The 17,831-nt window shown below is 35.6% G+C and overlaps 2 protein-coding genes across 2 annotated transcripts; both read right to left on the bottom strand.

Moving 5' to 3' along the window:
• Window positions 1–958: 958 nt before the first annotated feature.
• Window positions 959–4,796, bottom strand: LOC128373326 (uncharacterized). The gene is made up of 11 exons (XM_053333615.1): window positions 4,533–4,796; window positions 4,408–4,449; window positions 4,178–4,240; window positions 3,691–3,732; window positions 3,360–3,422; window positions 3,263–3,276; window positions 2,761–2,818; window positions 2,633–2,674; window positions 2,480–2,542; window positions 2,116–2,244; window positions 959–1,402 (listed from the first exon to the last, which is right to left on the bottom strand). Exons 1-11 carry the CDS (start codon window positions 4,777–4,779, stop codon window positions 1,119–1,121), a joined length of 1,047 nt encoding a protein of 348 aa, XP_053189590.1. The 5' UTR covers window positions 4,780–4,796; the 3' UTR covers window positions 959–1,118.
• Window positions 4,797–6,170: 1,374 nt separating this feature from the next.
• On the bottom strand, window positions 6,171–17,413 carry LOC128372744 (uncharacterized). Its single transcript, XM_053332897.1, has 9 exons — window positions 17,094–17,413; window positions 16,969–17,010; window positions 15,642–15,704; window positions 13,029–13,091; window positions 12,034–12,096; window positions 9,116–9,157; window positions 8,963–9,025; window positions 7,206–7,334; window positions 6,171–6,470 (listed from the first exon to the last, which is right to left on the bottom strand). Exons 1-9 carry the CDS (start codon window positions 17,359–17,361, stop codon window positions 6,187–6,189), a joined length of 1,017 nt encoding a protein of 338 aa, XP_053188872.1. The 5' UTR covers window positions 17,362–17,413; the 3' UTR covers window positions 6,171–6,186.
• Between the last annotated feature and the right edge of the window lie 418 nt (window positions 17,414–17,831).

The following is a 17,831-nucleotide window of genomic DNA, read 5'->3' as shown; positions in this document are numbered from 1 at the left end:
TTTTATTAAGCATAAGTATGTATGTGTTTGTTTCCCAGACTCAAGTTGTAAAGAGTCTGGGTCATCGTCCATCTGATGTGTATTTTTATGTGTCTGAATTTATTGCAAATCCAACACAACAAAAAATATGCACTAAACATACGTTAAGACTCTGCTGCACTGTTATGGACTAACTCAATCTCATCAGATGGGATCCCTAAGACTACATTGGAGATAAAAAAAAAACCTAAAACTGACATTATAAAGACATGTTTCAATACAGAGGTTAAGATACAGCAGTTTACACAAACTATACATTATTTATATTTGTATTTTCTTCTTTAGTACTATTTTACTGCTTTTTCTATTGTTATTGTATTGCTATTGATGCTGCAGTGTAGAGGAGCTGAAACCCAACAATGTTACCCCCTTAAAGTTGAATAATGGGATATAACAATTAGAGCCCCACTGATATATTGGTCAGTCGATATCATTGGCTGATACTGACCTATCACACATATATTGGAATCGGTGAATATGTTGTCTGATATGTGCCGATTTTCTTTTTTTATTGTTTAAAGTTTTAGAGGTTCTTAATTAAGTTTAATATATAAATGTTTATTTTTATTCTGTTCATTTTCTTTTCTTTTTTTATTCATAGTTAATTATAATTATTGTATAAAAATGACATCAGTGCAATGAAACAGTAATCACCGCTGGGAATCTGGCTACATTACATATCTTTGTCAAAAGTGTTTGATAATCACATTTGAGGGATCATTGCAAAAAAAGAAAAATAATAATATTCTGTACATAACATTATCAGCCAATATATTGATATCAGAATTTCTTTGCCCCTTTATATCTGTATCGGCATCAGCCACTAAATCCAGTATTGGTAGGGCCCTAGTAACAATAAATGAATATTGAATTATTTATTTGACTAGAAGCCCAATTTGTGAAAAGCTAGAGTCAGCACTTTAACTTCATAGTCATTCTTTTATTTCACATGTAGTTTGTTACAGAGCAAAGCCAACACAGCAACAATGTGCATCCTTTCATTTACATATGAATACTGTATGACTTGTTTGTAGACTATGCCAAAAATTTGGGGGTAAATACATTCTCATGTTTTAGTCTCACAGTGGAAAAAGCAGAAATCCCTTAAAGGTAGTATGATAATTGATATCATCGTATATACTATAGCCGGCAGGTAAAACCATGTAGACCACATCCCCCTTTTCCAGCTGAAGAACCAGTGAATTAGAAAGTCTGGTAAAGCCATGTTCATCATTGTAATTATCATTCCACAACAATCTCTTTTCATTGTGATAGAGATAAAAAGAACTCCATACGTTCTTCCGGGGATCCACTGCAGTGACTGAGAAATAGTAGACTCCTCTGACTGGGGCTGTGAAGTGACCTGCATCAGAGGAGAAAATCAGTGAGACTTTTTCCTGCTGTTGAACTACCTCTTCTCTAAGTTCAGTAAGCTGTTGCTTCTCAATACTTTGGGTTTGTCTAATCTGAAGGAATTGTTGTTCAGTGCTCTTGCTTTGTTAAAATCAAATTTACCCAGCAACTGTATAGTCTTAAAAAGTGGAGAGCTCTCAGTTACACATTCAGTCAGTTTGCATCCCATAATGTTTATAGAAAGTGATATAACAGAGAGATATAAGTGATCACCTTAAAACAGATCAAAAACCTGTCAAAGTCTTTGCAGAACATTTCATTTTCTTGTGTTTTATAAAGTATCTGTAAAAGTCTGTGAAAAGGTTTCACAAAACTGCATAAACGAGAAACTCACTTCATCATAAGAACCTTATCAGTCACCAAATTAAATGTAATTACATAACACAAAATCACATATGACTCAATGTTGGCAAAGTACCAACAACCTGGCTCAAGCCCTCTGAGAGGACACAGAGAAACTACATTAAAAGTGTTATGATGCACTGTAAAAGGTAAAATGGGTGAAATCTCAAAAAAGCCAATTCAAAGAGAAATTTCTCCTCCTCAAACAACCAAGTGTACAGCTGGAGCCATAGTGGAGAAAAAAGCAATTACAAAAGAATTATAATGAGTTCATTACATTATAATAGTTCATTTGTGTGTGTAGCAGAAAGAGATGAGTACCTGTAGTTGGACTGTAGACCTGACCAAAGTTGCTGATGACTTTACTGAACTTAAGTGTGATGTCAGTATTGAATGGTCCAACTTGTCCATCATCAGTGAGACTAAGTGAGAACGCCACCTTTGGTCGGTCTGTGTGAATGTGAGAAGATTCACATAGAGGAAAAACATAGCTCCACTTATAAACAGTTGATGAACAAATTGTATTGTGTCTCGTTTGGTGAATAGTATTCATAGAAACTGATGTTACTCTGATCCTGTTGCATTTGGACTTTTTGAACGGAGCATGGAGCTTCTGTGAGACGGCAGTACAAGCAGGCTGATTACTGGATCATGTTACTCTTTAATAATGATATAATCAGTTTACCTGCATTCTGTCTCTTCAGCTCCTCCACCTCGTTTTCATTGGCAGTCATCCTGGTCTCCAACACTGTCAACACATTTAACATTAATATTATTGTGAACTATGTTTATGGCCAACAGGTTTTAAATTGTTAACATGATCACTATGGAGGCTGACCTGTGCTCTTATCTTCAAATGCTGTTACTCTGGATTGAAGATCTGCAATAGAAGGCAAAATTAATAATCAGATTAAAAATTGATCAGCAGGCAGCAGTTTTTACATTTCAATGATTGTTGTAGTTTACCTGTGTTCTCCTTCTTGAGCTCCTCCATCACATTTTCACTGGTGTTCATTCTGGCCTTCAAAACTGTGAACACATTCAACATTTTTATTTTAAAGGAGATAATCTACATAACTGGAATTTGAAATATCTGTATGTATACCTAATAAACTAGCAGCTGTGTATTTTGCAGCTTTCTTCAGCTCCTCCACCTCGTTTTCATTGGTGTTCATTCTGGTCTCCAACACTGTCAACACATTTAACATTAATATTATTGTGAACTATGTTTATGGCTAACAGGTTTTAAATTGTTAACATGATCACTATGGAGGCTGACCTGTGCTCTTATCTTCACTCGCTGTTACTCTGAATTGAAGATCTGCAATAGAAGACAAAATTAATAATCAGATGAATAATTGATCAACAGCAGATTAAAAAATTGAATATTGAACTTGTCTCTGCTAAATAGATAAATATCTTTTGACTTCTCTTCAGTCACTTTGGGAATTAAAACTGGCAAAACTACATCATGAGCGACACCTTGATATTAAACACATGTATTCTCATTGTTACCACACAGTATAAAAGAGACATTTTTACATTTTATGATTGTTGTAGCTTACCTGTGTTCTCTCTCTGGAGATCTTTGACCACATTTTCACTGGCGGTCATTTTGCACTCCAAAACTATCAACACATTTAAAGTTTTTCACTGAAACATTTATTTTGAATCTTTGATTTTTATGTCATTAAACATATCTAAGAAATTGTTACATTTAATTTTTTTTTTACATTTAATCTTTTGACTTCTATTCAGTCACTTTGGGAATTTAAACTGGCAAAACTACATCATGAGCAACACCTTAATATCAAATACATGTATTCTCATTGTTACCACACAGTATAAAAGAAACATTTTTACATTTTTTACATTGTATTGATTGTTGTAGCTTACCTGTGTTCTCTTTCTGGAGGTCTTTGACCACATTTTCCAAAACTGTGAATACATTTTTAATTTTTACAATTTTAATTCTTTAATTTGACAGAAAAAAATCACAAACATAAATGAATGATACACTTTATAAAATATAAATATATACCTGCATTGTTGCTTTCACTGGCTGTCAGTCTGGCCTGTATGTCTGGAATAAAAGCAGTAAATTACTCCTAAAAGTAATGTTTATGTGAACATTACATGAATTTGTTGATCACTGTATGATCCATCACATCTTCACTGGTTTTCAAAAACTATCAACACATTTAACATTTTTATTTTAAAGGAGATAATCTACATAACTGGAACTTGAAATACCTGTATGTATAACTAATAAACTATCACCTGTGTATTTTGCAGCTTACTGTTGTTCTTAATAATGATATAATCAGTTTACCTGCATTCTCTATCTTCATTTATAGCATTTCATTTATATTATGTAGATTACCTGTGTTCTCTCTGTTGAGTTCCTCCACATCTTTTTCACTGGCGTTCATTCTGGTCTCCAACACTGTCAACACATTTAAAGTTTATCACTAAAAGCTTCATTTTGAATCTTAGATTTTAATCTCATTAAACATATCTAAGAAAGTGTTACATTTATTTTTTTAGTTTGACAGGAAAATAATCAGAAACATAAATTAATTATATAGTGTTTTATAAAATATAAATATCTACCTGCATTCTTGCTTTCACTGGATGTCAGTCTGGCCTGTATGGCTGGAATAAAAGCAGTAAATTACTCCTAAAAGTAATGTTTATGTGAACATTGCATGAATTTGTTGATCACTATGTGAATGAACCTGTATTCTCCTGCTCCAGCTTCCACAGCTCCACACTGTGTTTGATGGCCATGTCTCTCAGCTCCTTCAGCTCAGCCCAGATGTCAGGGGTGATGTTGGTCTGATCAGTGGTTGCTTTGACACCCAGGATCTCAGACTGAACCTCCGTCTGAGTGATATCATTCCCTGTCACCCCTCCACTCTCACCCTGAGCCCTCGTCCAGTACAGACAGAGCAGCAACACCAGAAAAGCTGCAGCACGCCTCATTGTGAAATATCACCTCTTTAGACAGCAAGATGCAGTCTGACACCACTCCTTCAGTTCCGTCTTTATATCCACGTGAAACAGGTCACTGAACTGCTGTATGAGAATTAAACAGGTGTCTTTGATAAGGAATCCAAAAATAACACCAAAGATCCTTGAACACTAAACTTAAAGCAAACAACAAGTTAGAATGATGTTCTTTCAAAAATCGTTGGTAGTGAAAATTTGTAGTGTAAAGAGATGATAAGAGCAATGTCAGTGTTTTATTAAGCATAAGTATGTATGTGTTTGTTTCCCAGACTCAAGTTGTAAAGAGTCTGGGTCATTGTCCATCTGATGTGTATTTTTATGTGTCTGAATTTATTGCAAATCCAACACAACAAAAAATATGCACTAAACATAAGTTAAGACTCTGCTGCACTGTTATGGACTAACTAAATCTCATCAGATGGGACCCCTAAGACTACATTGGAGATAAAAAAAAAAAAACTAAAACTGACATTATAAAGACATGTTTTAATACAGAGGTTAAGATACAGCAGTTTACACAAACTATACATTATTTATATTTTTATTATCTTCTTTAGTACTATTTTACTGCTTTTTCTATTGTTATTGTATTGCTATTGATGCTGCAGTGTAGAGGAGCTGAAACCTAACAATGTTACCCCCTTAAAGTTGAATAATGGGATGTAACAATTAGAGCCCCACTGATATATTGGTCAGTCGATATCATTGGCTGATACTGACCTATCACACATATATTGGAATCGGTGAATATGTTGTCTGATATGTGCCAATTTTCTTTTTTTGTTTAAAGTTTTAGAGGTTCTTAATTAAGTTTAATATATAAATGTTTATTTTTATTCTGTTCATTTTCTTTTCTTTTTGTATTCATAGTTAATTATAATTATTGTATAAAATGACATTAGTGCAATGAAACAGTAATCACCGCTGGAAATGTAATAACGTTTATTGTTAAACAGTGAAATGTCCTGCCTACATTACATATCTTTGTCAAAAGTGTTTGATAATCACATTTGAGGGATCATTGCAAAAAAAGAAAAATAATAATATTCTGTACATAACATTATCAGCCAATATATTGATATCAGAATTTCTTTGCCCCTTTATATCTGTATCGGCATCAGCCACGAAATCCAGTATTGGTAGGGCCCTAGTAACAATAAATGAAAAGTTAATTATTTATTTCACTAGATGTCCAATTTGTGAAAAGCCAGAGTCAGCACTTTAACTTCATAGTCATTCTTTTATTTCACATGTAGTTTGTTACAGAGCAAAGCCAACACAGCAACAATGTGCATCCTTTCATTTACATATGAATACTGTAAGACTTGTTTGTAGACTATGCCAAAAATTTGCGGGTGAAGAAATTCTCATGTTTTAGTCTCACAGTGGAAAAAGCAGAAATCCCTTAAAGGTAGTATGATAATTGGTACTATCGAATATACTATAGCCGGCAGGTAAAACCATGTAGACCACATCCCCCTTTTCCAGCTGAAGAACCAGTGAATTAGAAAGGCTGGTATAGCCATGTTCATCATTGTAATTATTATTCAGCAACAATCTCTTGTCATTGTGATAGACATAAAAACCACTCCATGCGTTCTTCCAGGGATCCATTGTAGTGAATGAGAAGTAGTAGACTCCTCTGACTGGGGCTGTGAAGAGACCTGCATCAGAGGAGAAAATCAGTGAGGCTTTTTCCTGCTGTTGAACTACCTCTTCTCTAAGTTCAGTAAGCTGCTGCTTCTCAATACTTTGGTCAGACTGCTGTAGGTGGGTTTGTCTAATCTGAAGGAATTGTTGTTCAGTGCTCTTGCTTTGTTAACATCACATTACCCAGCGACTGTATAGTCTGTAAAAGTTGAGAGCTCTCAGTTACACATTCAGTGAGTCAGTTTGCATCCCATAATGTTTATAGAAAGTGATATAACAGAGAGATATAAGTGATCACCTTAAAACAGACCAAAAACCTGTCAAAGTCTTTGCAGAGCATTTCATTCTCTTGTGTTTTATAAAGTATCTGTAAATGCCTGTGCAAAGGTTTCACAAAACTGCATAAATGAGAAACTCACTTCATCATAAGAACCTTATCAGTCACCAAATTAAATGTAATTACATAACACAAAATCACATATGACTCAATGTTGGCAAAGTACCAACAACCAGGCTCGAGCCCTCTGAGAGGACACAGAGGAACTACATTAAAAGTGTTATGATGCACTGTAAAAGGTAAAATGGGTGAAATCTCAAAAAATCCAATTCAAAGAGAAATTTCTCCTCCTCAAACAACCAAGTGTGCAGCTGGAGCCATAGTGGAGAAAAAAAGCAATTACAAAAGAATTATAATGAGTTCATTACATTATAATAGTTCATTTGTGTGTGTAGCAGAAAGAGATGAGTACCTGTAGTTGGACTGTAGACCTGACCAAAGTTGGTGATGACTTTACTGAACTTAAGTGTGATGTCAGTATTGAAGGGTCCAACTTGTCCATCATCAGTGAGACTAAGTGAGAACGCCACCTTTGGTCGGTCTGTGTGAATGTGAGAAGATTCACATAGAGGAAAAAAATAGCTCCACTTATAAACAGTTGATGAACAAATTGAATTGAGGCTCTTTTGGTGAATAGTATTCATAGAAACTGATGTTACTCTGATCCTGTTGCATTTTGACTTTTTGAACGGAGCATGAAGCTTCTGTGAGACGGCAATACAAGCAGGCTGATTACTGGATGAAGTTACTCTTTAATAATGATGTAAGCAGTTTACCTGCAATCTGTCTCTTCAGCTTCTCCACCTCGTTTTCATTGGCAGTCATCCTGGCCTCCAACACTGTCAACACATTTAACATTAATATTATTGTGAAGTATGTTTATGGTCAGCAGGTTTCAAATTACTAACATGATCACCATGGAGGCTGACCTGTGCTCTTATCTTCAAATGATGTTACTCTGGATTGAAGCAATAGCAAAATTAACAATCAGATTAATAATTAATTAACAGCAGATTTGAAATCTAATATTTTCAGATACCCTGGGTACACAAAAATGACAGATATTTCAAAACTATTCAAAGTCAACTATGGGAAATTGATGGGTCAAGTAAAAAGCAGATCTCACAAAATGATAAGTAGCCAGGGACATAAGACAACTAGGAGCCCTAATTGGAAAGAGTTTGGATGGAAGATTAAAATTAGATACTAAACTCCACGTTACATCAAAATGGAGCAATACCTCAGAACAGTGCTGGAGGGGATGTGGCTTAGTGGAAGACCACAGGCATATATTGGGACTGTCCAGAACTATCAGAATATTGGTAAAATGTATAAAAAGAAAATAAATAATGCCTATTTATAGAATGACCATTATAATCTTCATACTTCATATCTGGGATATTACCAGATGATCTTGAAGAGAATAACCAAACATATCTGTTCAGAGTTGATAGTAAATAAAGTAATTACAGCCTCCTGACTGAAGCCACACCCTCCCACAATAACACAGTGGAGGGAAAGAATTCAAGATGTTTACCACATTTAAAATATGACTGTGGCATTACAGATGAAATCAGATGCCTTCATTAACAAATGGACCCCCATTGCCCTACATTTCAACCTGATATGATACACTAGTTATCCTGCCCCCCTCTTCCCTCTTTTATTTTCCCTTCTTCTTCTTCTTTTCCTCCCTGGTTAGAGTTTGACTGGTCATTTTTAATCCTATTCTTCTGTTGTAATGTATATCTAAATGTAATACTGTGCATAATGCAATATTGTGGTGATGAACAATCCTCATTTAGCCTACATATTCTGTGTTGTTATGTTTTGCCCATGATCGGTAAGGTTGAGAGATTCTTGGACTAGTAACCCCTCAAGACATTTATACCGATGACATTTTTTATTTTATTATATTTTTTCTCTTATTGTAATGTATAAAAGATGTATTGTATGACTGCACTTGATAAAAGGCAAAACAGTTTCAAAAAATCTAATATTGAACTTGTCTCTGCTGAATATCGTTTGACTTCTCTTCAGTCACTTTGGGAATTAAAACTAGCAAAAGTTCATCATGAAACACACATTAATATAAAATAAATGTATTCTCTTTGCTAGAATATGATAAAGAAGAAAAGGTTTTGCATTTTAATTTATTGTTGTAGTTACCTGTATTCTGTCTCTTCAGCTCCTCCACCTCGTTTTCACTGGTGTTCATCCTGGCCTCCAACACTGTCAACACATTTAACATTAATATTATTGTGAAGTATGTTTATGGTCAACAGGTTTCAAATTGTTAACATGATCACTATGGAGGCTGACCTGTGCTCTTATCTTCAAATGCTGTTACTCTGGATTGAAGATCTGCAATAGAAGGCAAAATTAATAATCAGATTAATAATTGATCAACAGCAGATTAAAAATTGAATATTGAACTAGTCTTTGCTAAATAGATAAACATCTTTTGACTTCTCTTCAGTCATCATGAACAACACCTTAATATCAAATACATGTATTCTCATTGTTACCACACAGTATAAAAGAGACATTTTCAGATTTTATGATTGTTGTAGCTTACCTGTGTTCTCTCTCTGGAGATCTTTGACCGCATTTTCACTGGCGGTCATTTTGCACTCCAAAACTATCAACACATTTAAAGTTTTTCACTAAAACATTTATTTTGAATCTTAGATTTTTATGTCATTAAACATATCTAAGAAATTGTTACATTTAATTTTTTAGTTTGACAGGAAAATAATCAGAAACATAAATTAATTTTATAATGTTTTATAAAATATAAATATTTACCTGCATTCTCTATCTTGAGCTTCACCATCTCGTTTTCACTAGCTGTCAGTCTGGCCTGTATGGCTGGAATAAAAGCAGTAAATTACTCCTAAAAGTAATGTTTATGTGAACATTACAAGAATTTGTTGATCACTATGTGAATGAACCTGTATTCTCCTGCTCCAGCTTCCACAGCTCCACACTGTGTTTGATGGCCATGTCTCTCAGCTCCTTCAGCTCAGCCCAGATGTCAGGGGTGACGTTGGTCTGATCACTGGTTGCTTTGACACCCAGGATCTCAGACTGAACCTCCGTCTGAGTGATATCATTCCCTGTCACCCCTCCACTCTCACCCTGAGCCCCCGTCCAGTACAGACAGAGCAGCAACACCAGTAAAGCTGCAGCACGCCTCATTGTGAAATATCACCTCTTTAGACAGCAAGATGCAGTCTGACACCACTCCTTCAGTTCCGTCTTTATATCCACGTAAAACAGGTCACTGAACTGCTGTATGAGAATTAAACAGGTGTCTTTGATAAGGAATGCAAAAATAACACCAAAGATCCTTGAACACTAAACTTAAAGCAAACAACAAGTTAGAATGATGTTCTTTCAAAATCATTGGTAGTGAACGTTTGTAGTGTAAAGAGATGATAAGAGCAATGTCAGTGTTTTATTAAGCATAAGTATGTATGTGTTTGTTTCCCAGACTCAAGTTGTAAAGAGTCTGGGTCATCGTCCATCTGATGTGTATTTTTATGTGTCTGAATTTATTGCAAATCCAACACAACAAAAAATATGCACTAAACATAAGTTAAGACTCTGCTGCACTGTTATGGAATAACTAAATCTCATCAGATGGGATCCCTAAGACTACATTGGAGATAAAGTCAGAGTCAGCACTTTAACTTCATAGTCATTCTTTTATTTTGTTACATCTTTTATTTCACATGTAGTTTGTTACAGAGCAAAGCCAACACAGCAACAATGTGCATCCTTTCATTTACATATGAATACTGTATGACTTGTTTGTAGACTATGCCAAAACTTTTGGGGTAAATACATTCTCATGTTTTAGTCTCACAGTGGAAAAAGCAGAAATCCCTTAAAGGTAGTATGATTATAGATATCATCATATAAACCATAGCTGGCAGGTAAAACCATGTAGACCACATCCCCCTTTTCCAGCTGAAGAACAAGTGAACTAGAAAGTGTGGTATAGCCATGTCCATCATTGTAATTATTATTCCACAACAATTTCTTGTCATTGTGATAGAGATAAAAACCACTCCATGCGTTCTTCCGGGGATCCATTGTAGTGACTGAAAAGTAGTAGACTCCTCTGACTGGGGCTGTGAAGAGACCTGCATCAGAGGAGAAGATCAGTGAGGGCTTTTTCCTGCTGTTGAACTACCTCTTCTCTAAGTTCAGTAAGATGCTGCTTCTCAATACTTTGGGTTTGTCTAATCTGAAGGAATTGTTGTTCAGTGCTCTTGCTTTGTTAACATCACATTACCCAGCGACTGTATAGTCTGTAAAAGTTGAGAGCTCTCAGTTACACATTCAGTGAGTCAGTTTGGATCCCATAATGTTTATAGAAAGTGATATAACAGAGAGATATAAGTGATCACCTTAAAACAGAGCAAAAACTTGTCAAAGTCTTTGCAGAACATTTCATTCTCTTGTGTTTTATAAAGTATCTGTAAAAGTCTGTGCAAAGGTTTCACAAAACTGCATAAACGAGAAACTCACTTCATCATAAGAACCTTATCAGTCACCAAATTAAATGTAATTACATAACACAAAATCACATATGACTCAATGTTGGCAAAGTACCAACAACCAGGCTCGAGCCCTCTAAGAGGACACAGAGAAACTACATTAAATGTGTTATGATGTACTGTTAAAGTTAAAACTGGTGAAATCTCAAAAAAGCCAATTCAAAGAGAAATTTCTCCTCCTCAAACAACCAAGTGTGCAGCTGGAGCCATAGTGGAGAAAAAAGCTATTATTATTTTATTTTTATCATTTTTTATATTATAATGAGTTCATTACATTATAATAGTTCATTTGTGTGTGTAGCAGAAATAGATGAGTACCTGTAGTTGGACTGTAGGCCTGACCAAAGTTGGTGAAGACTTTACTGAACTTAAGCGTGATGTCAGTATTGAAGGGTCCAACTTGTCCAGCATCAGTGAGACTAAGTGAGAACGCCACCTTTGGTCGGTCTGTGTGAATGTGAGAAGATTCACATAGAGGAAAAAAAAAAACTTCACTCATAAACAGTTGATGAACAAATTGAATTGTGTCTCGTTTGGTGAATAGTATTCATAGAAACTGATCCTGTAGCATTTGGACTTTTTGAACGGAGCATGGAGCTTCTGTGAGACGGCAGTATGAGCAGGCTGATTACTGGATAAAGTTACTCTTTCATAATGATATAATCAGTTTACCTGCATTCTGTCTCTTCAGCTCCTCCACCTCGTTTTCATTGGCAGTCATCCTGGTCTCCAACACTGTCAACACATTTAACATTAATGTTATTGTGAAGTATGTTTATGGTCAGCAGGTTTTAAATTGTTAACATGATCACTATGGAGGCTGACCTGTCCTCTTATCTTCAAATGCTGTTACTCTGAATTGAAGATCTGCAATAGAAGGAAAAATTAATAATCAGATGAATAATTGATCAACAGCAGATTAAAAATTGAATATTGAACTTGTCTCTGCTAAATAGATAAAAATCTTTTGACTTCTCTTCAGTCACTTTGGGAATTTAAACTGGCAAAACTACATCATTAGCGACACCTTGATATTAAACAAATTTATTCTCATTGTTACCACACAGTATAAAAGAGACATTTTTACATTTTTTACATTTTATTGACTGTTGTAGCTTACCTGTGTTCTCTCTCTGGAGATCTTTGACCACATTTTCCAAAACTGTGAATACATTTAAAGTTTTTCACTAAAACATTTATTTTGAATCTTAGATTTTAATCGAAGCAAACATCTTAAAGAAGTGCTTACATTTTAATTCTTTAATTTGACAGAAAAAAATCATAAACATAAATGAATGATACATTTTATAAAATATAAATATCTACCTGCATTCTTGTTTTCACTAGCCGTCAGTCTGGCCTGTATGGCTGGAATAAAAGCAGTACATTACTCCTAAAAGTAATGTCTAAGTGAACATTGCATGAATTTGTTGATCACTGTATGATCCATCACATCTTCACTGGTTTTCAAAACTATCAACACATTTAACATTTTTATTTTAAAGGAGATAATCTACATAACTGGATCTTGAAATACCTATATGTGTACCTAATAAACTATCACCTGTGTATTTTGCAGCTTACTGTTGATCTTAATAATGATATAATCAGTTTACCTGCATTCTCTATCTTTATTTATAGCATTTCATTTACATTATGTAGATTACCTGTGTTCTCTCTGTTGAGTTCCTCCACATCTTTTTCACTGGCGTTCATTCTGGTCTCCAACACTGTCAACACATTTAAAGTTTATCACTAAAAGCTTTATTTTGAATCTTAGATTTTAATCTCATTAAACATATCTAAGAAATTGTTACATTTATTTTTTTAGTTTGACAGGAAAATAATCAGAAACATAAATGAATTATATATTATTTTATAAAATATAAATATCTACCTGCATTCTTGCTTTCACTGGCTGTCAGTCTGGCCTGTATGGCTGGAATAAAAGCAGTAAATTACTCCTAAAAGTAATGTCTATGTGAACATTACATGAATTTGTTGATCACTATGTGAATGAACCTGTATTCTCCTGCTCCAGCTTCCACAGCTCCACACTGTGTTTGATGGCCATGTCTCTCAGCTCCTTCAGCTCAGCCCAGATGTCAGGGGTGACGTTGGTCTGATCACTGGTTGCTTTGACACCCAGGATCTCAGACTGAACCTCCGTCTGAGTGATATCATTCCCTGTCACCCCTCCACTCTCACCCTGAGCCCTCGTCCAGTACAGACAGAGCAGCAACACCAGAAAAGCTGCAGCACGCCTCATTGTGAAATATCACCTCTTTAGACAGCAAGATGCAGTCTGACACCACTTCTTCAGTTCCGTCTTTATATCCACGTAAAACAGGTCACCGAACTGCTGTATGAGAATTAAACAGGTGTCTTTGATAAGGAATGCAAAAATAGCACCAAAGATCCTTGAACACTGAACTTAAAGCAAACAACAAGTTAGAATAATGTTCTTTCAAAATCATTGGTAGTGAAAGTTTGTAGTGTAAAGAGATGATAAGGGCAATGTCAGTGTTTTATTTAGCATAAGTATGTATGTGTTTGTTTCCCAGACTCAAGTTGTAAAGAGTCTGGGTCATCATTGCAAAAAAAAAGAAAAATAATAATTTATATATTCTGAGCATAACATTATCAGCCAATATATTGATATCAGAATTTCTTTGAAATCCAGTATTGGTAGGGCCCTAGTAACAATAAATGAAAAGTTAATTATTTATTTCACTAGATGTCCAATTTGTGAAAAGCCAGAGTCAGCACTTTAACTTCATAGTCATTCTTTTATTTCACATGTAGTTTGTTACAGAGCAAAGCCAACACAGCAACAATGTGCATCCTTTCATTTACATATGAATACTGTATGACTTGTTTGTAGACTATGCCAAAAATTTGGGGGTAAAGAAATCCTCATGTTTTAGTCTCACAGTGGAAAAAGCAGAAATCCATTGAAGGTAGTACCATTATTGGTATTATCATATAGACTATGGTCAGCAGGTAAAACCATGTAGACCACATCCCCCTTTTCCAGCTGAAGAACCAGTGACCTAGAAAGTCTGTTATAGCCATGTTCATCATTGTAATTATTATTATACAACACTCTCTTGTCATTGTGATAGAGATAAAAAGCACTCCATGAATAAGTCCGGATATCCGCTGTATTGAGTGAGAAGTAGTAGGCTCCTCTGACTGGGGCTGTGAAGTGACCTGCATCAGAGGAGAAAATCAGTGAGGCTTTTTCCTGCTGTTGAACTACCTCTTCTCTAAGTTCAGTAGGCTGTTGCTTCTCAATACTTTGGGTTTGTCTAATCTGAAGGAATTGTTGTTCAGTGCTCTTGCTTTGTTAACATCACATTACCCAGTGACTGTATAGTCTGTAAAAGTTGAGAGCTCTCAGTTACACATTCAGTGAGTCAGTTTGCATCCCATAATGTTTATAGAAAGTGATATAACAGAGAGATATAAGTGATCACCTTAAAACAGATCAAAAACCTGTCAAAGTCATTTCATTTTCTTGTGTTTTATAAAGTATCTGTAAAAGTCTGTGAAAAGGTTTCACAAAACTGCATGAACGAGAAACTCACTTCATCATAAGAACCTTATCAGTCACCAAATTAAATGTAATTACATAACACAAAATCACATACATGACTCAATGTTGGCAAAGTACCAACGACCTGGCTCAAGCCCTCTTAGAGGACACAGAGAAACTACATTAAAAGTGTTATGATGCACTGTAAAAGGTAAAACTGGTGAAATCTCAAAAAAGCCAGTTCAGTTCCAAAAGAAATTTCTCCTCATCAAACAACCAAGTGTACAGCTGGAGCCATAGTGGAGAAAAAAGCAATTACAAAATAATTATTATGAGTTCATTACATTATAATAGTTCATTTGTGTGTGTAGCAGAAAGAGATGAGTACCTGTAGTTGGACTGTAGACCTGACCAAAGTTGCTGATGACTTTACTGAACTTAAGTGTGATGTCAGTATTGAAGGGTCCAACTTGTCCATCATCAGTGAGACTAAGTGAGAACGCCACCTTTGGTCGGTCTGTGTGAATGTGAGAAGATTCACATAGAGGAAAAAAAATAGCTCCACTTATAAACAGTTGATGAACAAATTGTATTGTGTCTCGTTTGGTGAATAGTATTCATAGAAACTGATCCTGTAGCATTTGGACTTTTTGAACGGAGCATGGAGCTTCTGTGAGACGGCAGTATGAGCAGGCTGATTACTGGATGAAGTTACGCTTTAATAATGATATAAGCAGTTTACCTGCATTCTGTCTCTTCAGCTCCTCCACCTCGTTTTCATTGGCAGTCATCCTGGTCTCCAACACTGTCAACACATTTAACATTAATATTATTGTGAAGTATGTTTATGCTCAGCAGGTTTTAAATTGTTAAAATGATCACTATGGAGGCTGACCTGTGCTCTTATCTTCACTCACTGTTACTCTGGATTGAAGATCTGCAATAGAAGGAAACATTAATATTCAGTTTAAAAATTGATCAGCAGGCAGCAGTTTTTACATTTTATTGATTGTTGTAGTTTACCTGTGTTCTCCTTCTTGAGCTCCCCCACTTCATTTTCAACGGTCTTCAATCTGGCCTTCAAAACTGTGAATACATTCAAAATTTTTATTTTAAAGGAGAAAAATCTACATATTTGGAACTTGAAATATCTGTATGTATACCTAATGAACTAGCAGCTGTGTATTTTGCAGCTTACTGCTGTTCTTAATATTCAACAGTAAAATCTAGAATATAATTTAAAATCCTCACTTTTAAAGCTCTCAATGGTCAGGTTGCATCATATCTTAAAGAGCTTATAGTACCTTATGTACCTACTAGAACACTGCGCTCCCAGCATGCAGGCCTACTTGTGGTTCCTAGTATCTCTAAAAGTAGAATAGGAGGCAGAGGCTTCAGTTATCAGGCTCCTCTCCTATGGAACCATCTCCCAGATTCAGTCCGGGTGGCAGACACCCTCTCTTCATTTAAGAGTAGGCTTAAAACCATCCTTTTTGATAAAGCTTATAATTAGGGTCCGCCAGGCTTGTCCTGGACCAGCTCCTAGTTTATGCTGCTATAGGCTTAGACTACCGGGGGACTCCCACTCCCATGATGCACTGAGCTCCTCTCTCCTCCTCTCTCTCTCTCTATTCATCCATCTATATCCATTAACATTCATGTACTAGCATTCAATAACCTAAACTTCTTCCCCATTAAGTGCTTTCTCATGTGGGAATGTTGGGTCTCTTTAAAATTAAAACCTGAAGAGTTCGGTTTAGAACCTGTTCTATGTGTAAAGTTGTTGTGGTTTGCCGCTATACAAATAAAGATTGATTGATGATTGACATAAGCAGTTTACCTGCATTCTCTATCTTGAGCTTCACCATCTCGTTTTCACTGGCATTCATTCTGGTCTCCAACACTGTGAACACATTTAAAGTTTTTCAGTAAAAGCTTTATTTTGAGTCTTAGATATTAATATCAGAAAACATCTTAAAGAAGTGTTTACATTTAATTATTGAGTTTGACAGGAAAACATTGCAAACATGAATTGATTATATATAATTTCATAAAATAAAAATATCAACCTGAATTCTTGCTTTCACTAGCCGTCAGTCTGGCCTGTATGGCTGGAATAAAAGCAGTAAATTACTCCTAAAAGTAATGTCTATGTGAACATTACATGAATTTGTTGATCACTATGTGAATGAACCTGTATTCTCCTGCTCCAGCTTCTCCATCTTGCTCTTGCTGTTGCTCAGCTCCACACTGTGTTTGATGGCCATGTCTCTCAGCTCCTTCAGCTCAGCCCAGATGTCAGGGGTGATGTTGGTCTGATCACTGGTTGCTTTGACACCCAGGATCTCAGACTGAACCTCCGTCTGAGTGATATCATTCCCTGTCACCCCTCCACTCTCACCCTGAGCCCTCGTCCAGTACAGACAGAGCAGCAACACCAGAAAAGCTGCAGCACGCCTCATTGTGAAATATCACCTCTTTAGACAGCAAGATGCAGTCTGACACCACTCCTTCAGTTCCGTCTTTATATCCACGTAAAACAGGTCACTGAACTGCTGTATGAGAATTAAACAGGTGTCTTTAATAAGGAATGCAAAAATAACACCAACGATCCTTGAACACTGAACTTAAAGCAAACAACAAGTTAGAATGATGTTCTTTCAAAATCATTGGTAGTGAAAGTTTCTGTAAGAGATGAGAAAAGTAAAGTCTTTTATTTTTCATAATTATGTATGTGCAAAACACACACAGACAAGCTATTTGGATTTCTTGAGTGCTCATATTTTTTTAACAGAGCAAAGTTGCAACTGTGTAAAATGAACTGCATCATAGCTGCACTCACAGAGGGAAAACCAGAAAACCATCAAAGGTGGTACAAATTATTCTTTTCATCCAAAAGAAGGTAGTTTGAAGAGTCAGGTGAAACATCATG

Source organism: Scomber japonicus, chromosome 14 (genome assembly GCF_027409825.1).
Source record: "Scomber japonicus isolate fScoJap1 chromosome 14, fScoJap1.pri, whole genome shotgun sequence".
In the NCBI taxonomy this organism is placed as follows: domain Eukaryota; kingdom Metazoa; phylum Chordata; class Actinopteri; order Scombriformes; family Scombridae; genus Scomber; species Scomber japonicus.
Note: the sequence above shows the minus strand (reverse complement) of the source record. Positions and strands in the feature narration are given on the sequence as shown.